The sequence below is a fragment of the Miniopterus natalensis genome, chromosome 12 (genome assembly GCF_054644295.1).
Source record: "Miniopterus natalensis isolate mMinNat1 chromosome 12, mMinNat1.hap1, whole genome shotgun sequence".
Lineage (NCBI taxonomy): Eukaryota > Metazoa > Chordata > Mammalia > Chiroptera > Miniopteridae > Miniopterus > Miniopterus natalensis.
The window spans coordinates 39,830,139-39,853,226 of record NC_142092.1 but is presented as its reverse complement, the minus strand read 5'-3'; the positions used below and the strand labels follow the sequence as shown (position 1 = coordinate 39,853,226).

Below are 23,088 nucleotides of genomic sequence, written 5' to 3'. Positions count from 1 at the left end.
AGTTCTTTACACAAATACCCAGTACCCGCCACCCAGATGTGCTCAGCTGGCTGCTTGGTCAGGATTTTTTGACAGGAAGTATGAAGCTTGGGTAAAGGTTTGTACAACTCTGAGATGCTTGAGGAGAGACTCACTTTGCGCCAATCCCAGCAGGTTTCCTCACTCACCAGGTTACCCCAGAGAACCTCATGCTATGGGAAGAGGCTGAGTGCCTCTGGGGCATATCGATTGGCAGGTTCCGAGATGGGATAACCCGAGGTCCAGAGCCCTCAGGGTTACTGGTGAATTGTGATGAGAAAGGGAAAAGAGTTGGGGTCATATCATCTTTGGGGGGCGTGGTAACTGCCTGTGATGCTGTCTCCCAGTTATTTAGAGGTTAGATAAGACACAGGAGAGAGATGGGCTGATACACTGGTCAAGCTAATGATTTTTAGGGCCAGCCCAGAAGAGCCTTGACCCTGGGTCCCAGGAGCAGAAACAGCCCCTTGTCCTTTGTGGTTCTGTCTGTTCCTTGGACTTTAATGGGGACAGTCTCTCATATCCACAGTTCATTATAATTTACTCACCCTCCCTCAGCAATGATGATGATTGCTTTGGGTTTTCCAGAAAGAGCGATTATGGTGGGTGTGTTTTCCTTTATACTTTGAAAGAAGGGTGTACATTCTTTAGCACTATAGAATGCTAATGCAGGAAAGATCACCCCACCTCATTTTACCAACGAGGAAACGGCCTGAGGGCCCGACACCTTTATTCAAAGCTCAGTATTGAGGGATGAGCTGGATTGGTGTCCTGAGGTCCTCATGCCCGAGGAAGCTTCCTAACAGTGTCCTCTCTCCGTAAGGCTCCCGGCCTTCTGTGCTTAGCATCCCAGGCAGCGTTTCAGCACTGCACTGGGGGAGCATTTCAAATAGCAAAATCAAGGAAAAGCACAGACAGGTCAAACCATGGCACTAAATTGACCGTGAAGAGGACACGTGCGTAGAGTATGAGAGCTTAAACCAGAGGCAGAGCCTCACCAAGTGCCACCTCCGGGAGCCTGGGCATCAGTCATCTGCAGCTTTTTACTGCTCTCTGCGTGCCCGTAAATGGCCACGGCAGGGCTGTGAATTTTGATCTGGGGGGTTACAAATTTGAGCAAGTAGGCGAATTTGCATCATGGGGTCTGTGTCACTTATTTCAAGGTGACACATAAACACCAGGCCTGTAGGAAGGCCTGGGGAAGTGGATGAGGGCTGCCCTCTGTGGGGAGCTGACCGGGCGGCGGACACCGCGCTGAGCACTTCATATCTGCTGGGCTGACCATAGCCCCGTGCGCTGAACTGTTGAGAGGAGAGCACCTCATCTTGCCTGCGTCCCATCTTGTAAACCAAGACTCAAGAGTAATGAGCATGAGGAATCCTGGGTGGAGACAGAAAGGGCAAGTCACTTAGTTTGACCAGCTGCAGCCGGAAGTCCAGAGTCCCGGAATCCTGCCCTCCCTGGGACAAATGCCCCAAGGATGCCAGGGGCCACGGAGTGCAAATGTCCCTCTGCCAGTCCAGCTTACAGTGCCCAGGACCACCCGCTCCTACTGATTTCCCACGTTCTTTGCTCTTTCTGACCTTCATGGTGGGTAGGGAGGAGATTTCTGAATGACGAGGCAGGGATTTCTAGAATGATGGTTGGGACGCCCTTTAATGAGAGACGTCAAGATAAGGCCTTGGCTCGGCACCACTGAGATAACTTTTGTTTGTTTTGTGTGTTTTTGTTGTTAATCCTCATATAAGGATATTTTTCCTTTGATTTTGAGACAGTGGAAGAGAGGAAGAGAGAGAGAGAGAGAGAGAGAGAAACATCCACGTGAGAAACACACATTGATTGGTTGCCTCCCGCTTGTACCACAACTGGGGCCTGGGATTGAACCTGCAACCCAGGTATGTGCCCTCGACCGGGAATTGACACTTTGACCCTCTGGTACTCGGGCCAATGCTGCAACCACTGAGCCACACTGGCTGGGGCAGAAGAACTTTATTTCTTAATGTCTGTCCTTCAGCTCACCCTTGGATGTGTCCGCCTGGTCGGTGCTCCTGAACTGAGTCTTGGATCTCGTGTTTCCTTCACATTGTGCTGTGTGACTAGAATACCTGTGCTACAGGAGTAGATGGGAGGATCTTTTTGGAGTTGCCTTAAAGAGTCTTCCTCTATTCCAGTGGCTTCTGCTGTCAGGCGTGCCCAGGAAGAACATGGGACCTTTCCCTGACTCCAGGGCCAGCGTGGGGTCCTGGATTTCAGGGTGCCTGGAAACATCTGGTCTTGGTCCCCGGCTGGTCACATAGCACAGACTTGACAGAAACAAACAGTGTAATGTTACACGTTAGGAAGCAAGGACGTAATAAAACGGCCTGCCTAGGGAAGTAATGGAGAAAAGGAAATGGGAACAGTCTCGGAATTTTGTGAAAAGGAGCCTGGATCAGAAACAATTCCAGCTTCCTCCACTGGGTGGTGGTTTGTTTCATTCTACTCCATGCTTCCAGTCACCGGGCAGGTCCACACACAAAAAAATCCAGGCCAGTTCTGGGCACTGCCCTTTGAAAATTCTGAAGAGCTGGGGAGATTTACTTAGGTAGAATTCTCTTGCTTTTTACACTAGTTGGATATGTTTTTTAGAGGATTCTTTTTCTATGCCTTTTACCATCATTCCCATGAAGACAAAGTTCTTTCATAGCTATAGTCTTGTACTTAATGTTGTGCCAGGCAAAGAGCAGGTGCTTCTTAGTTACGCGCCCACTGATTCAGTGAATGGGGCTCCGGTTACAGCAGTTTCTATCTACACCAGGGCTCGGCGTACACTTCTTGTCAACAAGGGTCAGAGGGGTATTGTAGGCTCTGCGGACCTTACAGGCTCCGTGGCAGCAGCTGGCTGCCGTCATAGCTGTGAACTCAGCCAGCAGTGTGGCAGGGTCAGCCTGCGTCCCAGTAGAACTTAACTTACACAGACGGGCAGTGAGCTGCATGTGGCCGCTGCTATAGTTTACCCCGATCTTTACAGAAGCTCGCACAGGCACTGGACCCTGTGGTGAAAAGGTCCCTGTGGTGAAAAGAAGAGACTGAGGATCTGTGAGTGGCAGAGACGAGGCCAGGTGTTCACCAGATCCCATTCCACTTTCCACCTGAGCGCAGGAGAACCCCATTTCCAGCTTCCTGTGCAGGCAGGGGGCCTCTTGTGACTAGTTCTGGTCCATGAACTGTGTCCAGAGGTGAAGTCCACTCTGTTGAGACCTAGCCTGTAGGTGTGCAGCCCACTGCTCCATGCTCTCCTCTGTCACCTGCCAGCTGGTGAAAATAGTCCAGCGCAGGACCCCAGGGCCCTGGGAGGTGGTGGGACACTGGATGGGGGGGGGGGGGGCGGTGCCTGGGTCTCTGGATATGGAGCAGAGTCCTGTCCACCCCCGCCCTTGACTCATGTTGGACTGAGAAAGATGTAAAGTGTATGTGTGTGTGTTGTTGAGGCACTGAAATTTTGGGGTCATTAGCTTCTCCTCTCTAATAATACCGAGTTTCGGCTCAGATATGGATAAAGGAAAGTAAAGACTAAGAGGAGCTCAGAGCCGTTCCCTCCTGCCTGGCACACCTCTGATTTTGGGGGAGCAGGGGGTGGTACTGCAGTTTGGGTCTGAGAAACCAGGGCCTGGAGAGAGAGCCACTGGGAGGTAGGCATGGGGAGGCGGGGGGTGCCAGAAATGAAGCCAGATCTAAGTGGCTTTTTAAAAACTTGTATATGAACCGCACTAACCCTGTACCCTAGTCAGTGAGAAAGCCGGCCTCGGAGCGGCAGCTCTGGGCCCTGCAGTCCCGGGCAGTGGATGGTTCAGGGGCTTTCCCAGGGAGGACCCGGTGGGGAACTGGGCTGCCTGCTGGGCTCTGGGTCCAGCCAGAGGGGCTCGCTGGGCTTGAGAGGCTCTGTCACCCAGGCAGCCGAGAGTCCGTGTGTGAAACCAGCAAGGCACCCCTTTCGTGAGCAGCTCCTTTCACTGTCACCCTGGGAATTTCCAAGCCAAACACACATGTATTTCATCTGTTTTCCGTGTCCCTCCTCCCGGGCAGTGGAACTGGTGGCTCTGTTTGGAAAAGAAGAGAGGAAGCCAGAGATGAGCTCAGTGTTTGAGAAACTGGCCATGTTTCTGTTGCATCCGCTGAATTTGCTCCCGTAATATTTACCTCTTTGTGATTTTTCTTTCATGAAATGAATGTGTGAGGCAATTTCAACTCAATATGCTCCCCTAGCCTGGGACTGTCCTGTGAACTACAAACCATTTTAACCACCCGCATCCTGGGCATCTCCACCTAGATGTTGGTGACGGCAGATTCAGCATGTCCCCTTCCCCAGCCACAACATTTCCCTAAACCCGACCCTCTTCCAGCTCTTCTCCCCCTCTTCCCAGGAGATGAAGCCAGTCTTAAATGGCACAAACTGTTCCCACATTTATAAGGGGCCCCTGCGCATAGAGGCTGTGCCCTGTCGAGGTGGTTTGAACAGACCCATCAAAACGCCCCTGCTCCTGTGTGTGAAATCGCCTAGCCCAGCCAGAGGGAAAGGCCACACATCCCCTCTTCCCAACACACAGGCATCGTTAACAGTGGACAGTAAGCCCTCACTTAACCTTGGTGATGGGCTCTGGGGCTTTAAGCGAAACTACACACATCAAAACCAGTTTTACAGGCTGATAAAAACGTCCTGCCCGAGCATCCTTGTGCTATTTCCTTGTGATTTTCTGTCTGTTAGATACATTTTTATGAATGCCACAAATGTTCACTGGACGCCTGCGTCAACAGAGGGCACCTGTCCTTTGCCAGACGCTGGCCTGGGTTCTGGGAGGTAAGGACTCTGCCTCGTGGCATTGCCTGACTTGTGGGGAAGACAGAGAAGAAAACAGATACTTTAAGTCTAGAGGGTGAGAAGAGATCATGTGATCCTTCTGGGAAGAGGGAGGGTGAGAGCAGAGAGAAGGAGGTGGGAGACAGCCCTCTGTCCCGGACAAACACTGTCCAGGTCTCCACTTATTCCCTCTGGCTGAGAATAGGGCAGGTAATGCCAAACGTGCCAGCGGGTGGGGTTAGAAGTCGTGGTTTAAGGGCCATCAATGTGTCCTGCTTTGCAAACAAGAAATATTAGGCATCTGCTATAACAATAATGCTAATTCTACTTACATTTGGGTGTGATACTTTATAAATCAGGTTCCCCTGAAAATCACTGGCTCCTTTTACAAACGAGGGCCCTGAGGCATGTGACTTGTTGGGGTCCTTAAAAGTGCCAGCTGCACAACTTAGAACCCAGGGTCCTGATTCCCGGCCCAGGGCACTTCCCACTAGTCCATCCCGGTGCGGCCTTGTTGGAGACTCTGCCTGCCGGAGGTCCCAGCCTAGCGGAAGAGTTTATGTCCGATCTTGTGACGGATGTGATGCGAAGTTCTGTTGACTTCATCACAGCCTCGGGCGTGCTCGAGCCAGGTGAGTCTGAACTCCCTGTTCTCTGGCTTCCTGCGGAGAATGAGTAATGCAAGAGCAACTTTTCCGGGGGTACCATATAGGCTCGAGATCACAGCTGCCAAATAGACGCTTTGCTGACTCACAGCTGCCAGTGCACCGCCAGCTCTCCATGATGTAATTGCTCTGGGACTCTGCAGGATGGGAGAGCGAGGGAGGGGCCGGGTCCTGCCTCTCCCGGCAGCATTCTCTCATCTGTTGCAACTTGCAGCCAAGGATGGGATGCTGAGTCTCCGGGACCAGCACGTGGACGTGCTGTGGATGCAGGCCAACCTTACCATTTTCATTTGCTAAGGTCTGGAAAGATTTCTGGGTCTTGTGCGATAATGTATGTACAACCCTGGCACATAGTAAGTGGGCAATAAATGGTAGCTGCTGTAATAGTAATAATTACAGTAATAATGTTCTTAATTACTGAAGTAGGGTAATAGTATTAGAGTGATAATTATTTAATAATGATGGTGATAATAATATACATAATAACAGAACAGCAATCAATGGCACAGGGATGGGGGGGTTGCTATGGGACTGATTCTCCCAGCGGGAGTTTTATCAGTGACACGTGACCATAAAAAGCAGACTCACCCTGGCCGGGTGGCTCAGTCAATTGGAGCATTGCCCTGAACACCAAAAGTCTGTGGGTTCGATCTCTGATCAGGGAGCATACAGGAGGCAACGGATCGATGTTTCTCTCTCACACTGATATTTATTTCTCTCTCTCAAATCAATAAAAACATATCCTCAGGTGAGGATTAAAAGAAAAAAGGCCAACTCTATGAGAACTCTCTGTACTTTCTGCCCAGTTTTGCTGTAACCCTAAAACTGCTCTATAAGGTCAATTTAAAAAAATCTTTAAAAGAGGAAAGAGAGTAGACTGGCCTTCGTTGGTGTTACTATTATTTTTCAATTCTCTGAAGACAATGCACTCCTTTGCTGTTTCCACCCACTTCTGCCACCCTGCCCTTGGTTTGCCACTGACAATGGTTATTTTTAAATTGCTCCATTGGCTGTGCAGATATTCAAATAAGTAGCATATTGAAGAGGTAGTCAAGTTTGTTAGCACCATGATGCTCAATCGGTCAGTGTTTCTTAACGACTGGGTGTTGCATGCTGGTGAAACTGGCCTCCGAGGACTGCTGGGACCAAAAGCGACAGGTGCTGGGTTCTGTGGTTCTCGCCACTGAGTGAGGCGCCACATCAGCTCCACTCCATGTGGCTGTGAGAAGCCCCTCCCGAGGGCACCTGCCACACACACCCCAGCACCTGTGGCTTCCCTGATCCGGGAGCCTGGGCAAGTCCTGTGCCCAACTCACCGGTGGGTTGGCTGCCTTGCTTTTGCTTAATAAAAGGTTCTCTTTCTTTCGAGTAGGAAAATGCCCAGCTAATCAGAGAAGTGGAAGTAGACAGGGTCTCCACGCTCTCCAGGGACCAGGTGCAGGCCATCAAGCAGCTCTGGCTGGACCCGGGAATCCAGGAGTGTTACGACAGGAGGAGGGAATACCAGCTGTCAGACTCTGCCAAATAGTGAGTACAGAGCCTCGGGCGGGCTGCCCCAGGGGCTTGCAGGCCAGCGCCTGCCTGTGCTTCAAAGAAGCTTCTCACCGGGAGAAAGGAGCTGCTTCTAGCTCAGTGGCAACACTCCCTCCCTCCCTCCCGCTTGTCTGCATTCCCCCTTTACTTCATGGTGAGGCTCTTCCCACCTCCTAAAACCTTCAGTTCCCCCATGGATCCAGATTTCTGCCCTTGCCCATGCCCTCCTTTCCTCACCATGTCCTGAGCTTCTGTGCTTTTCAATGAGGCCCAATAAAATGTGGAGTTCCCTTGGTGGATCTGATCTCATTTGGGGTGCTGAAAGATCTAAGTGAGAACTGCACCTGCCTTTGGCCTCTACTTTCCTCCTCTCCATGTCCCTTTGCCTTCTGGTTTCCTGATCAGTAGACCCAAGTTCCAATTACCCCAAAATCTAAAATCAGAATTTAGATCGCAGTGCTAGGGGCCCCATCAGTGGCTGGTCTTGTGCTGCCCTCTAGTGGACAAGATAGGCTCTGCGTGCCCAGCACAGGGAGGAAGCTCAGCCCAGGAGCTCTCTTTATTATCAACTTGCAATAGGCCTACACACTGTGTTTTTGATCCATAAAGCTCTAGTTTTGTTATCCTTAGGGTCACAAAAAAATAGATGGTCCTGCATGCAAAGTATCCCAGGGAGATCAGAGAATTTCATTTTCTTAGGAATTTCCTGAGTCAAGGCCTGGGTCAGACAGATCCCTGGGCAAGTAGTTGAATCATGGTCCTTCTTCAAGGGAGGATTCCTGCTTCTGCAGCTGTTTCCCCCTTGGCCCAAGTCATCTTCCATCTTCTGAGGGCCCCAAAGTCCTTTCCCGAGGTGTCCCCTTCCCTTCAGGTGCTGCCATCGCCCTCTGAGCTGGCGTGGGTGGGTGACTCGCTTCCGTCACCTGGATGAGGCAGTGAGCAGGAGAGGGAACTGGAGTCTTACCTCTGGCATTGGTCCCTGGCTGAATATTTAATCCATTAATCCAGGTTGGCACAACCTATCTGAGTTCAGGAATATTTAGGTGCAAAGCAGGAAAAGGAAGTAAAAGAAGTCCCACTAAGGTGTCGGATGGGCACAGAAAAGAGCTGGAAGGAAAGCAGGCGGTGTCCCGTAGAGCAGAGCAGACTGCCTGTGAGGGCTGGGGAGCAGGGACAGCCCCCGGCCGGGCCAAGGCATCCGGCCCTTCCTTGAGAGCCCAGCATCATTTGCTCTGTGAAGGCCCTGGGGAGGGGCTAGGGCTCTTGATGTAGATCCATTTGGAAAAGACCCACTGGAGCTGCTATAAAGTTCCATGGAGCCCTGAAAATGGGGACAAGTAGGAGAGGAATGATGAAAGTGACTAGGTTGGTGGGCAGAGCTGCAGCAGAGGAAATAAACTCGGCGAGTTGCCCCACCATTGAAACCAGTGAGACGCCTGTGCATTTCCTTGGTCCAGGTCGGTGATTGTGAGTCATGTCTGCTTATTTGGACATTCACGGCACAAAAAATGTGATATGTGCCTACTATGGACCAGGTACCATGGTGAGGGTACAAGTGCTCTCTAATGTCAAGGAACATACAGTCTGGTGGAGCAAGATTGGTGTAGGTAACCAAGGAAAAGTCACACATATGGAAGCCAATGACGATTAGCCTTAGGGTCATGTATGGGGCCCGGGGCGGATTGCAGAAGGCCGCCGGGCTTGGAATCACAACTCCATCATTGGCCAGGACGTGAGTTATTTTATTTAAAAATGCCTTAAGTGCCTCTGGTTTTACCACAGAGAAGTGATATGTTTTAAGCTCAGGGTTTTACTATATGGCAAAAATAATCCAAGACAAGTTTTGGTTTGTGTTAGATGTTTAATTTCCCCGTGTAGCAGGAAAACCTTCTCTTGTTATTTTGAAAGGATTTCCTGTTGGCCTGACTTACGCTTTTGTATGCTTTCTTAGAAACTAATTCCCTGAGCAAAGCGCTGCCGAACAGCACATGCAGTCCACAGCGCTCGTGGCCGCGGGCGAGTGTGGGAGGAAGGGCCGCTGGAAGGCGGGGGGCAGGTGCCAACATCCTGCTGTCCCCCTCTCACCGGCCAGTGATGGAACTGGAACCGGGAGGGAGGGAGGGAGGGAGCTGCAGGCTTCCCAGAGGCTCCTGAGGCCCCGATCCAATTCTCTCTGGAACATCTGTAGGACGGCTGGCTCTCAGGGTCACTGACGGAAGCCAGGCATCTGAGTGGGGGTTGCTCTGAGCCGTGGCAACTTCCCTGGATTGGGATCGACATGTCTCCTTTCTCTAAAATCACAGTTACCTGACTGACATTGACCGAATCGCCTTGCCCTCGTATGTGCCGACGCAGCAAGACGTGCTTCGTGTCCGAGTGCCCACGACTGGCATCATCGAGTATCCATTTGACCTGGAAAACATCATCTTTCGGTAGGAATGCCTTCCTGGCATGGCCTGTTAAGAATCTGTGCGTGCATGCTTGGGAGGCCCCCAAAGGGTCTTAAATATGTTATTCCTAAAAGGGGTTGGACCTTTCAGGGCAGTGTGCCCTCTCCATCCCAGGGTATTTAGGACTGTGGTAGGTCTCACGTGCTAGAATAGAGGGGAACCCACCTTTCTATTATTTCTGTTCCCCTTGGAGATGAGGAGTCTGGGATGACTCTTCTGTGTGCCCCCCTACCCCCCAACACACACACACTGACTATACTGACGTCTTTTCCATAACGTTGAAAATATTTCTCTTCCCTTTTGTTCCCTTCTCCAAGATTTATCCTTAAAGACACTGAGAATCAATAGAAAGATGTGTATTAAAAATTACATAAGATAATATATAAACTATTTTACAGCTGTATAAGAATTTCCATGTATAAATATAGGAAGTAGTTTTAGGATGATTTAAGTAGATCTTCGTTGCATTTAATTATGGCAAAAATGAGTAACAACATGGTACTTATGCATACATAGCGCTGCAAATTGCAAAGCACTTTTACATCCATTAGTTCCCTCATTCCGCCTAATAGTCATTATATGCGCCACATCCGGGTCCTGTCTGTAAACCCCACATATCTCAGTGCTCTGGGGCATTGGGGAGCCCTGTGTGAGCATCTCCTGTGCTGTGTGCGCCCATGAATTTTCAGCATCAGTGCTGCTCCCAACTTCCAAAACCTGTATCAGGTCCACAGATGTCTTTCCTTTAGCCTACTTGGTGTTTTAAAGAACTTTTGTGCCAACATTTTAAAAACTGGGCTGTTTCACTTAAAACATGTTATCTGATCATAGTGAGTGTGCACTTTTGTCCACAGTGGAGAGCCAGGATTCAGCTGTTTAGCAGCCACCCCGCAGAGGGCCCCTGGCCCTCTCGAAGCCCCAGCTCTTCTACTTTGCAGAGGCTGCCTGACCCTGGTGGCACTCAAGCCTGGGACCGAGCCTTTGGCAGTGAGTCCCTGCCATCTTTCCCATAGGCACTTTCGCATCTTTCTAGGGAAGAAGGGGCAGCCTCCACCTAATGTAGGACGGGTGTGTGGGTAAATGAGAGGACCATGGAAACAGGAAGGGGCAGAGGCCTGGAGAGAGCCGAGTGGACCTGGCAGGCGGCTGTCTTTCTGCCCCTTTTGTGGCCGGTGCCCCAGCACCCCAGTGGGGAGAGTGGTGCCCAAGGGGAGGCTTATACTTCCCACCTGGACGATTGCAGCTTCCTCAGCAGTGTCTCCGAGCAGGCTCCACCGGAGTGACCTCTGCACCTGTTTTCAGCAACTTCACTTACATTCTGTCCCCCTTTGCTAGGAAACTTCGGGGGCTCCTCAGTGCCCAAAGCGGTCGTGCTCAAACAGCTCAGTTGTGGGTCCCCTTTCAGTCGTAGATCACCAAGGAGCCTCAGAAGCACTGGGTCCCACGGCAGAATGATCCTGCCCTTTTCCAGAGCCGTGTGTTCCAGCCTCTGAGAGGCCTGTGTTTCTGTTGAACAGGATGGTGGATGTTGGGGGCCAACGATCGGAAAGGCGGAAATGGATCCACTGCTTCGAGAGCGTCACCTCCATCATTTTTTTGGTTGCTCTGAGTGAATATGACCAGGTCCTGGCTGAGTGTGACAACGAGGTACGCCGGGTGGGGATTGTGGTGAGCTGTGGAAGACAGAGACCTATTTTCACAGTTTGCAAAAAGCCAGCCAGCTCTGCCATCAGACTGTATTCCTGGGGTTACATGGTCTTGCTATTCAGAGTAGTGAGTAGACTAGCAGCACAGACATCACCTGGATGCTCTAAGAAATGTAGACCTACTAAGTCAACCTAGACCGAGTAAGTCAGAATCTGCATTTTGGCAAGATCCCAGGTAATACCCATAAACCTGTAAGTTTCAGAATCACTGACCCAGAAGCCTGGTTCTCAAACTTGGGTGCCCACTGGAATTCCATGGGTACCTGATAGAGAAACCTGGTGGGGAGGGGGTGCAGCCGGGGTGTGGGGTCTAATCTAATGTGCTGCCAGGGCTGGGGCCACTCAAACGCACTGGCTCTCGGCCCTGGCTGCACATTGAAATCCCTTGGGGAGTTTTGAGAAAATACCATGTTTTGGATCCCACAGTAGAGGTTCCTGCTACTGGATTGGAGTATCTTTTCCAAGTCCCCTAGGGATGCTGATGTACACAGCCACAGTTGAACAACACTATTTCCAATAAACTTTACCTGAGAACAGGCTTCCCGACCTGCAGGGCCCTCCCGCATCAGGTCCCAGCTGAGCTGGCAGGGGGAGTGGTGCCAGATGCCGGGAGCTGTTTAGGGGCCTCCTGGAAGGGACCAGCTCGGACAGCTGGGGCTGACCCGCCCTGACAGGCTTTCAGTGTCCGCCCGAAAGTGACACTGGCCGTCGTCAGTCACTTCTCTGTGAGGATGGGGCAGTTTCTGTGGGATACCACTGCCCCCCCCCCTTCACAAGACCTCTTGACCTTGTAGGAAAATGTGTCCTGCTTCTAGGTGTGAAAGTAAGTCAATCGAGAACCCTGTCCAGGATTAGGTAATAACTGAACAAATCATATCCTGAGGAGCAGTTACATCAGCTGATTGTGGAGGATTAACCCATTTACATGTGCCAGTGTGCGAAGAATAGAAATCTTGGCCGCAGCCCAGCTCTTCCGGTGGAGATATTTTTTTGAAAAGGAAAGTCCTTGAGTTATCAATATGAAAAATTAGCTCCAAATTTGCCTCGGGAACTACTTTCAATGTTTCTCAGGAAACTCAAATATTAGTCAGGTGTGCAAGGGACAAGAACTTCAGCCCGATGTGCTGAAAAACGGGACATTTTCTCTTCTCCTAAAAAAAATCAGTGTTTGGAGAAAACTAAGTGGTTGCCCCTCTAGACTCTTCCCTTCTGGCTGCAGACATGCTGCACCCTCTCATTGTGTGTATAGGAATTGTTTTTTTCATATGTATTTCCTTAGAGCTTATTATTGATAAGATTATAATAAATTTTATTTTTTTAATTTTATTTACTTATTTATTTTTTTAAATATATCTTTATTGATTTCAGAGAGAGGAGAGGGAGAGAGAGATAGAAACATCAATGATGAGAGAGTCATTGATCGAGCCCACAACCCGGGCATGTGCCCTGACTGGGAATCGAACCCCGATCGCCTGGATCCTAGGTTGATGCTCAACCGCTGAGCCACGCCCGGCCGGGCAGATTATAATAAATTTTAAAGAAGTTTTAAAAGCAAGAGGGGTTCCCTCTCTGGCAATAAATTCCATATCTTAATGCCCCAAAATATATTGAGCAGGAGCCCATGTGTCTGGGAGTCGTGGAGAAAGAGAGACTTTCGGCGTGTTCCTCTGGGCTTGATGTTCTTCGGAACTCCTGAAAGGGAAGTTCTTGTGTCTTTCCTCTTAGCACTCTGCTCTCTTTCTCGAGTATTTCTACCTGGAACAACTGTTGTCACCAGATAAGATTTGTACATGCCTAGTCTGTTCTCCATAAATCAGGAACAGTTAATATTTTCTATTGTCCTGCATAATTTCCACCAGATAGAGGCTTGGGAAAGTATTTACATTTTGTGAACAACAGGATCCCCACCCATAAAATAGGGGCCCTGTTCCCCTTGTCGAGCACACCGGTATTACCTGCGTGGGAAGTGTAGCACAGGGTCCGAGCTCAGCAGCCTTGGTTCCCTTCTCTCCAGTGTCCGGCGTTTCTAAGGGCCGTGCCCCCCGCGAGTCTTCCTCTCATAGTCCCAGGACTCCTGACACACAGTCTGCAGGCCACAGGCCACACCCAATAAAATGGGTATCTCAGGGCGGAAGCTGTGAACTTCTCTACCTGGAAGTCCCAATAATGACACACACAACTTTTGTCAAATATGGGCAAAAACTTACTTTTTCCATATTGCACAAAAGCCCTTCTTATATCCTTACATGTTAACTTGGGGTGGTTAGTGAGGGGGGCCCTACGTGCTCACCAGCTTCAGCAGGGACAGTGACCCCCAGGCTGCAGCTGGTGAGAGGACAGAGGGATGGAACCAGTGACTTGACATGTGGTTTCCCAAGCTCCCCTTTTCTCCCTTAGAACCGCATGGAAGAGAGCAAAGCCTTATTCAAAACCATTATCACCTACCCCTGGTTTCTCAACTCGTCCGTGATTTTGTTCTTAAACAAGAAGGATCTTTTGGAAGAGAAAATCATGTACTCTCATCTAATTAGCTACTTTCCAGAATACACAGGTAAGTGTCCACCTTGTGGACCTTGCTGACATCGGTCCCGAGTCCTTGCACGGCTCCCAGGGGCCTCCCTGGTCTGCCTCTGACAGCCTTTCTCACCTTCCAACAAAGCTCCTGTTGCATCATTGTGTGTTTTCACCTCCACACAGGCCTCTCCCAGGCCTGGAATACACTTGTCAGCTCCCTTTGCTAATTCCAATTTGTTCCCCAAGACCCAGCTCAGGCAGCTCCTCCTCTGGGCTGTCCCCCAGCAGGTGCACCTCCCTTGGCGGCCTGGGTTCACCTTGCTGTCTTCCCAGTGGGCTCCTGAGGGCAGGGACTGTGCCTGACTTATCTGTGCATCCCCAGTGTTGGTCAGAGCACTGGCACGTCTTATGTGTCGGTTACAGTGTGGCAGTCCCTTTACTGACACAGGGTCGACACTGAGGTTCTTTGTATACATGACCCATCCAAGGCAGGCCAGTTTGTGGCCTGTTGCTAATCACTTCTGGTACCGGAGGTCTCAAGTGTTACTAGGTTTGGCCCTGATATTTAGAGGAGGGCTGTTTTAGCACTTTTTCCCTGTATTAACTGTGCTGGCCACGGAGTACAGGGCCCATAAACTTTAAAATCAGACTTGGGTGCCTGGCAACGTTAGTTCCCACTTTCTTCCTTCCGCCCCTCCCAGCCCCCGTCTGCCCGCCTGAGTTAGTAAGAATGACCGCTCTTCGAAAGTGGCCCGTGTCAGAGAGGTCAGTCGGGTCACGTCGCTTTCTTCCACACGTTGCCTTAGAGTGCAATGCTCAGATACCGGCAGACACTTTAACACCCTCTTGTACAGGTTCATGAGCTATAACTATTCTCCAGACATAAGACAGCTTCAAGAAAGAGCCCAAATGAGAACAAGCGTGCCCGGAGTTCAGGGGGGGCCTACCTGCTGGTGAGTGTGTCTCTTCTCTCACCCTCACTGTGACCAGGGCCGAAGCAGGATGTCAAAGCGGCCAGAGACTTTATCCTGAAGCTCTATCAAGACCAGAATCCCGACAAGGAGAAGGTCATCTACTCCCACTTCACGTGTGCCACCGACACGGAGAACATCCGCTTCGTGTTCGCTGCTGTGAAAGACACGATCCTGCAGCTGAACCTGAAGGAGTTCAACCTCGTGTAGCAGCTGTCCCCGCGCCGCGGGGGACACGGGACACGGGACTCGGCCCCTTGGCCCGCTGGGCAGCACCACGCTGTCCCCCGGCCACGGCCCATGGAGCTTGTAAGACATTTCAGTTCAGCGACACTTTAAAAAAACCTTGAATCCCAAATTGTTTTTATATTTCTTTTCTTGACTTCTGGCTGTAAGATTTTGTGTAATTATTGAATTTGAGGTTTTATAGAGTTTTAAAAAGTCACTGTGATTTGCTGTTTTGTTTTTTTTAAAAAAATAAATTTGTGTGTTTAACAGCCATTAAAAAAATCACGTAACGGGGGTGGGCTGTTAATTTAGAGATTGTGCCTTGGGACCTCTAGGATTAATTTGCGTGACTTTTCTGTTTTTTAAAATAAGTTAAGCTTTTTATTAAATCTACTAATTTGAGGCATTTTTGTTTTTCTCTCTCTATGCTGAAAAGTATGATGCCTTTAACATGCCACCAAAGATTTTTTTTAAATGGTTCTTTTTTTGTGTTAACTTTCTAAGTCAAATTAATGACTGTGTTGGTACATCTAATTTGGTTTTCCACACTTGGGTCACCAAGAAGCCAAAGCTGACATAAGGTAAATGGGCTCTAGATCACACGTGTTATACCGGTGAAAAGCATGTGTGTATATATATCCCAGTGTATGTGACCAGGCCTTATAAACATATGAAATAGCTAAAAGCCCCCACTGTTTAACGAATGTGATGTAACCCTGCCAGAGTTCTGGCAGCCACCAGAGCTGTGCTGTTTGAACCACGTGCGCTGTGCCTTTCGAGGAGGCCAAGAATACACCATTCTGCCATTAGCACTGGACGCTGTGTTTCTTTGAGCTCATGGTTGCGTTATGGTTCTGCTGCTAGACAGAAAAATGCTGTAACTTTACAGTTAACTGCTCAGAAATGTTCCCAATGTCCTTCTAGGAGAGGAAAAGTGATTTTACCTCTACCTTCTCGGTTTGGGGCTGAGATCTGTTCCTGTAATAATGAGAGAGCTTAACAGGAGAAAAACACAAGCCTAATAGCATGCATTCCTCCTGTGCACATGGGAGATACCCAGGAAAACAGTCACTCCACGGAAGTCACCGCCCTCTGGTGGGGGGGGGGGGGGGCGGCCCGTTAAGGGAGGTTACCAGGAAAAGCACAGTAAACAAGGGTAAAGTGGTTTCGCAGATTAAAGTTGGCACCTTCTCCATTGATGAGTTTCTTGGAATTTAGAGTCATCCTTCTGCAGGTATAGAGAGGGAGACACCCTTACAAATGGATATTTCTCTCATAAATGATAATTTCCCCCACGAAAGGGTCACTACTTCTACATTTCAGAGCTTTTCCTGTGTCTGCTGTTTCTAAACAATGATCAGCTGAAAAAAGTCCTTATGCCAAAGCGGCATATTCTGGGGTGGTGTGTTCTGCCCCCTTTCAGTCTTACCTTTGAAACTTTAAAGGAGTTTCACAGTCCAGCAGCTGAGTCGATAGCTGAATTATTTCCTTGAACCAGTCTCTTGAGAATAGGTCAGTTCAATGGCTGTGTCTCATTTTAGGAAGTGGTGTTGCAGGTGGGCTCCCAAAGTTAGGCCTATATGGTGGGAGCAGTGAGATATTTAATAAGAGGCATTTCTATGGAAACCAAAGAAAACCAAGGTTAATGGTTGGAGCAAATTATAAACTCAGAGTCCCAAGGGCAGCCAGTCAGAAGGCTTCTAGATGAAGCATATTTGCAGTTTGAATGTCTCTGATGTCACCGGGAATTCTGTAAACTTTCTGAGTGGCCCACACAACAGGCACGAGGAGTGTCTGAACAGGACCTACTGGGACCAATTAGCTGAAGCTGATGTCAGGTTACCCACATTCAGTTTGCAGGGCTTTGGGAAACTCTTTTACAAGAACACAGTAACTTCTATGAATGACAAAGACTAAAAAGTGGCTATGGTTAAAGACTTGCTGGGAGTTCATTATAATCCCACTGACAAGCAAATATTATTTAAGATGAGAACTACAAGTGATAAACATACCAGGGCATATCAGGTTTCTAGGAATTTCATAAAATTTGTTTGTAGTGATTCTGAATCAAAAGAATGGGGGGAAAATTGGAAACTTTAGTTTGAAGAGTTGTAGTCAGATTGTTTGAAAAAACTAGAAGAATTCAAGATCCAGTTGGATTTCAGGCAGAAAAGGAAACCGCAGACAGTTAACAGGGCTAGAATCAGACACCCTCAAGGAGCATTACAGTTCTACTGAAGCATCATTTTTATCCCCATTTTTACTGAAGAAAATTATAGTAAAATTAATTTGTTTGCAAAATAAATCTAGTCTCAATAAACTTGACCTGATTATTTACATAAGTGCAGCAAGAATAGTGATTGACCACATAGAGGCATTTAAAAATCTGCTTTGCTGGAACTTTCCATAGGAATCTCAGGTTGGACTTTTTAAAAGCCTCTCAAGCCTAGGAAGCCAAGGGAAGGTCTTGCCCTCACACTTTGCCTGCAATACCTATGCATCTGGGTTATTTCCTCCCTCTCTTCTCGAGGTCCCCAATATATCCTGAGGTTCCTGCACCTGCCAGAAAGTGACCTTCCTTACTTACCTGGTAAGGCTGCCAGCAAACCTACAAGCAAGGTACCAGGTGGCTTTTCCAAGGGGCTTTATTAAAAGTCCGTAAAACTGGTCACACATGATTCTTTGCATATTCTCAAACGTGACTTTCCAAAGTCTTGGTAATAAAACCAGTGTTTCCAATTGTGTCCTGTTACAAGGAAAACAGATTCTTATTGAACTTACGCAAATAACTGTGTTGTCATGAAAACAAGAATACTCAGAATTTCCAAATTCTGGAGGAATCAGGCAGGGAGAAGAGTCACTGTTTCATCTTGTTCACAAAGGTGAACTTGCCAAATTGCTATAAGTCATAGATAGTTTAGGAGAAAAGAAAAAAGTTTCCTTAAATCTGGAAAAACAAAATGTTAAAAAGTTATAAAAATTATAACCATCCTTGTTATTTCATTCAGTTCCAGATCATAAAGTCTTGACCTTTTGTTAGCGGTTTTATGAATCCACTTTTTCCTTAGAATTTTCTTGGTTAATTCTTATTTAGTTCAATGGTGTGCTCTGCAAGTTACCAGGAACCTGTCCTTTCAGAGTCCTTCCCATGAATCTCTGTGAAGATGAAGCACTTTGCAAAAGCAAAACAATAATTTCTATAAATGACAAAAGACTAAAATGGTCATGGTTTGCCCGGCCGGGCATGGCTCAGCGGTTGAGCATCAACCTAGGATCCAGGCGATCGGGGTTCGATTCCCGGTCAGGGCACATGCCCGCGTTGCGGGCTCGATCAATGACTCTCTCATCATTGATGTTTCTATCTCTCTCTCTCCCTCTCCTTTCCTCTCTCTGAAATCAATAAAGATATATTTAAAATAAAATAAAATAAAATATAAAATAAAATGGTCATGGTTAGCCCTAGCTGGTTTTGCTCAGTGGCTAGAGCAACGGCCTGCGGACTGAAGGGTTACGGGTTCGATTCCTAGTCAAGGGCGTGGACCTCCATTGCAGGCTCTAGCCCTGGCCCTGGTCCGGGTGCATGCTGGAGGCAACCAATCAATGTGTGTCTATCACAGTGATGTTTCTCTCTCTGTGTCTCTCCCCCTCCCTCTCACTCTCTCTAAAAATCAAGGGAAAAATATCCCCAGGTAAGGATTAACAACAACAAAAAGTGGTCATGGTTAAAGATCTGATGATAGTTTATCATAATGCAATCAACAAGGACATTTGGTTGTTTCTGTGACATTTTAAGATACCTCGAGTTACAGTGATAACTATTATACTAGGACATATCAGATTTCCAGGAACTTTCATACAATTTCCAAAACACATATTAATAACATGTTTTCCTACAAATATCTAAAAATTTTTTTGCATTGCTTATTTGCAATTCCTTCCCATGTAATATAACAAAAGCCTAGTTAGTTTAATACCTTTTTTACAGGAGAGAGAAATCTTAAGATGCCCTGGGGGGGGTCTCTGAAAAATTACAAGTTAGTTCAAGGTCAAAAGGACTTATTTTCAGAAGTTTTCCCAAAATATCAAAAGTTTTGGACACTTGACAAAATAGGATCACAGGTCATTATGAAACAATACTTAATTACCTTTTTAACCAAAGTGAAAGAAAAGATTTTAAAGGCAGATCCAGGAAGTTACACAGTTGTGAGCAAAACTTAGCTCTTAATCGTGAGAAGACTTGGTTTTCTTAAGTAATCAAAGATCTGGTGATAAAGATGACAGGAAGCGCACGATTATTTTAGTAAAACAAAATCCTTGCTTTCTTAGGCAGATTAAAAAACCTGTCACAATCTTTTATCAGGAAGAGCCCACGGAAACCCTGTTCGCAGATGAAAGAAAATTAAGTTTCAGTTTTATCTAAGTACACTATGGATATTAAAGCTTATCTTTAAATCCTTATAATAGATTCAGTCCACTTTAGCTGCCTTAGGTACACAGGTTCTCTCTCTCACGCCCCAGCTTTCTATGTCCATTATTTTGTACTTGTTCTCCTCTTTGCAGTTTTGAAACAACTGGTTGTACTTCAGGACAAAGTCACTCTCTTTCCCGTAACAAACTCGTCTCCCTACCTCATGCCTTTTCTTAACTAAAAACACATCTTACTTTCCATGCACATAGAACTGTTTCCCTTACGATTTCTACAGTTTTAATTACATGTAATAATTAGAATTCCCAACCTTTGAAACCTTAATTTCTATTGAAAACTAAGAAGTAGGCAATTTGGAACTGCTACACACCAACATTAAGTAGACTGGCAAGTTTCTTAATACTTTTCATAATTTCTAGAAGCATATGCTTCTTCGTAGTACAGCTTTGCAATGTAGCACAAGATGTTCAGTAACAGGCCCAAATATGTTTAGTTTCTTTGTAATAAAAAGCCAAGAGCAGATAAAACTATATTCAGTAATGAACGTTTCAGTACTTTATCTTATTTGAAAATGGTCTAAATAGTGAATGAATTTCTATTATTTAACTTAGCAAAATTTTAAGGTTTCAAGTTATCAAAAAGATTTGGAAGCTATTTTAAAGAGGACATGTTATAAAACCTCGTAATTGTTTAAAAGTTCATTGCACTTACACCTATTTAATTCACTTGTTCTTAAAAACCATATTTAGATTACTCCTGAAAATTTCATGAGCCATTAAACAAAGTGATCCATCATCCTGTTTTCTTTTTTTTTAGTGTTTCTTTATCTTTATTGTTGAGAATATTACAGATGTCCCCTTTTTATCCCCACTGATCCCCTGCACCCTACATCCATCCCACCCCCAGGCTTTCCCCAACAAATGTCTGTGTCTGTGGGTTATGCTTATAAACATATGTTCTTTGATTCTGTTATTTTTCTTGCTGATGAATTTTGTAACAGGTAACACAAACCTCCTTAATGAATAAACCCTGGTTGTGTGTCTGCATTATATCCAATTCTGACAAATTTGAACACTTGTCTATTTTAATTAAACCAACTTAAACTATTATTTACTGAATGTTTCCCCAGATCATGTAGACTTAGAAAACATTTGAGTTAGTTTCCATATTTCTGAGAGTCTAGAAATACTTATTTCACGTAAGCGCACATTTTTAAGCCAATGAATACAGCTCTTTTCCAAATGTTGCCATACCATCTGGAGGTAAAACAATCTCACATATCTACAGCATGCATATACAGACATATATATATACGTACAAACAGAGACCTTGTGGCTACTGTTACAAAATTTTAGCCATGAATCAGGTATAATAATACATAACTCAATAGTTTATAAAAGAATGGTTAGATCCAAATTGTGTTAAGTTAATGGACTAAGTTAAGTTTACCTACTCAGATGGCTAAAACTTTTTTCCACCAATATTTGTGGAGTAGACAACAAGGTGTGTGTTTTTTTCTTTTGCCCAATTTCTAAATAGCTTTTTTCTTCTGATGAGAATCATCTTTTTAAAGTTTGCATTTCAAAGAGATGGCTCTCAGGTCCTAAAGAAGATGGGGGTAGAAAATTTGCATCTCAAAGGCAGAGAGGAAGTATCCAAGTTTTCTCCAAGGGGTATTGGTGTGTTTCCATTTATCAGATATTTAGTGTCATTACTCTTTAATTTTTTCCTCCTAAGTGCAGGACAATTCTGTTAGCAATGACCCAATCTTTTACAATGTCTACAAGCATTTTGAGATGAAGAGAGGAGGAGTTTTGGGGATTGGTAAGGAGAGGTGATGTTGTATTGCCTGTAGAACTGCATTTCTGGTTTGGTAAAGATTTGTAAGACAAATACAGTTGTTTCCAATTCCACAAACAATTGGGTGAGAGTGAATATCATCATGGGGCTGACCTGTCCATCCAAATACATTATTTTCAATTCGCTTCTTTATATCAGGGAGATGTCCATTCTAAGATGGAAATCAGAAGATTCCTATGTTCTGAAATGTCAGGGTCTAATGCAGTATGCCTTTGTAGAGTCTGTATAAAGCCTTCAAGAAAAGCCTTCAAATGCTCTTTTTGAGTGTATAAATTCAACCTTGGACCAACTCTCTTTAGGAGGGAAAGCCTCTATTATTGCCCAGCTGACCCATTTCCCGATTATTTGCAGGAGGATCTGGGAGATACTCTGGTCACCTGCTTCCTCTGTGAGGACGGTTCCCTAGAAGCTATCTGCTTATCTGACAACTACAGTACAATCGTGGGGGGGATCAACACCTCTTAGTGGCCAATCACAGCTCCTGTGAGTGGGGTTGTGAATGGCCACCGATCTTTCTCTTTTCTAAATCTCCTAGGATCTTCTGAAAGTGTAGGTAAAAAGAGCTCTGTAATTTCATCTTGTTGAGTGAGTCCCTAAGGCTGGATTGCCACACTCTTTCATGTCCTCTTTCCAATTTGATCATTCCATTAGGTACCAGGAAGACAAATGTTTAGAATGTGATCTCTCTAAAAAGTTTTTTTAACTATAAAAGATTTTCCAATTTAAAGGATCCATCATTAGCCATTGATAAGTAGGATCTTCAACGGTGTATTACTTTCAATATCAACTCAAACCAATAAGCCTTTTTATGACTTAACCATGGGCATGAGACATCCCCAAAGAGAGTGCAGAAGATGCAGTCCTCACAAGATCTGAAAGTTCACTCCCAGAGACAGGAAGGCCCCTCACAGACCGGGACCCCATAAGACAAACTGTCCTGCGAGCTGGCGCTATGGGACAAAGAGAATGCTGCTTAGCACGCTGTCTCTCAGATTCCCAGCCTATTCACTTGGCTGCCAGAGACGAGCCTATACTTGCATCTTCTGGCTGGCGGAGACCAGAGAGTATTCTTGAGCTGGTCAGAACGCCAAGCTCTTAAGACACAGGCAAAGACAAAAGGAAAGTTTCATCTGGCCTATGGTTTTCCTCCTCAGGACAAATGACACAAAAGACAGAGACAAAAGAAAACGTCTCAGGGAGGAAAGGGGTCAACAGAAAACAAGAATACAGTAAAATCCTTTCCAGAATCTCTGCACCCGAGGAACTAGTTCATACAGATATTTACTCCTGCTTGTCTAAGTTATGGAAAGGAACAGACAAGTGAACTTTCCATCCTCTCTCCACTGGGCTCTACAAGATGGGGAGAGCTGACTTTGGTAAGAATTCTTACCCTCAGTGCTCCAGGATCCTGTCGGCAGGCTCCAGAGCAAGAACGGAATCGCAGCAGGTCCCATCAGGAGCTGCCAAACTGTGAAGAAAAAGGTTTTTTCTCTTCCCTTCCAGGTTCCTGACTGAGACGCCACCCCTGTGTAATAAAAGATAGGTTAACAGGAGAAAAACAAGTTTAATAACATGTATCCCTGTGTTATGTACAGATATATGTACCCATACCTCCTGCATACGCGAGAGAGACCCAGGAAAATTGGGTAACTCCCCAAAAGGGCCAAAGCCATCCCCTTAAATACCTTCTTCAGCTAAAGACACAAGAAAGATGTTGGGGGCGGGAAAGGCCAGTTAAAGGAGGTTACCAGGAAAAGCACAGCAAACGAGGGGAGGGTTGTTTCGCAGATTTATTGGAAGCTTCTCCACTGATGAGAGTTTCCTGTGACTTAGAGTCACCCTCTTCCAGGTACGGAGAGGCAGACACCTTTACACATGCG

The 23,088-nt window shown here is 46.7% G+C and overlaps 1 protein-coding gene and 1 long non-coding RNA gene across 2 annotated transcripts in view; one reads left to right on the top strand and one right to left on the bottom strand.

Moving 5' to 3' along the window:
- Positions 1-14,904, top strand: part of GNA14 (G protein subunit alpha 14) — a 121,439-nt gene extending 106,535 nt beyond the window's left edge. Inside the window, exons 3-7 of the mRNA XM_087823185.1 lie at positions 6,893-7,047; positions 9,357-9,485; positions 11,021-11,150; positions 13,607-13,760; positions 14,714-14,904. Coding sequence (XP_087679311.1) covers positions 6,893-7,047; positions 9,357-9,485; positions 11,021-11,150; positions 13,607-13,760; positions 14,714-14,904 — 759 coding nt within the window. The remainder of the gene's footprint in view (positions 1-6,892; positions 7,048-9,356; positions 9,486-11,020; positions 11,151-13,606; positions 13,761-14,713) is intronic.
- Positions 14,905-16,060: 1,156 nt separating this feature from the next.
- Positions 16,061-22,625, bottom strand: LOC107544885 (uncharacterized). Its single transcript, XR_001603951.2, has 3 exons — positions 22,599-22,625; positions 17,510-17,668; positions 16,061-16,498 (listed from the first exon to the last, which is right to left on the bottom strand). It is a non-coding gene; the product is annotated as an uncharacterized LOC107544885 (long non-coding RNA).
- Positions 22,626-23,088: the final 463 nt, after the last annotated feature.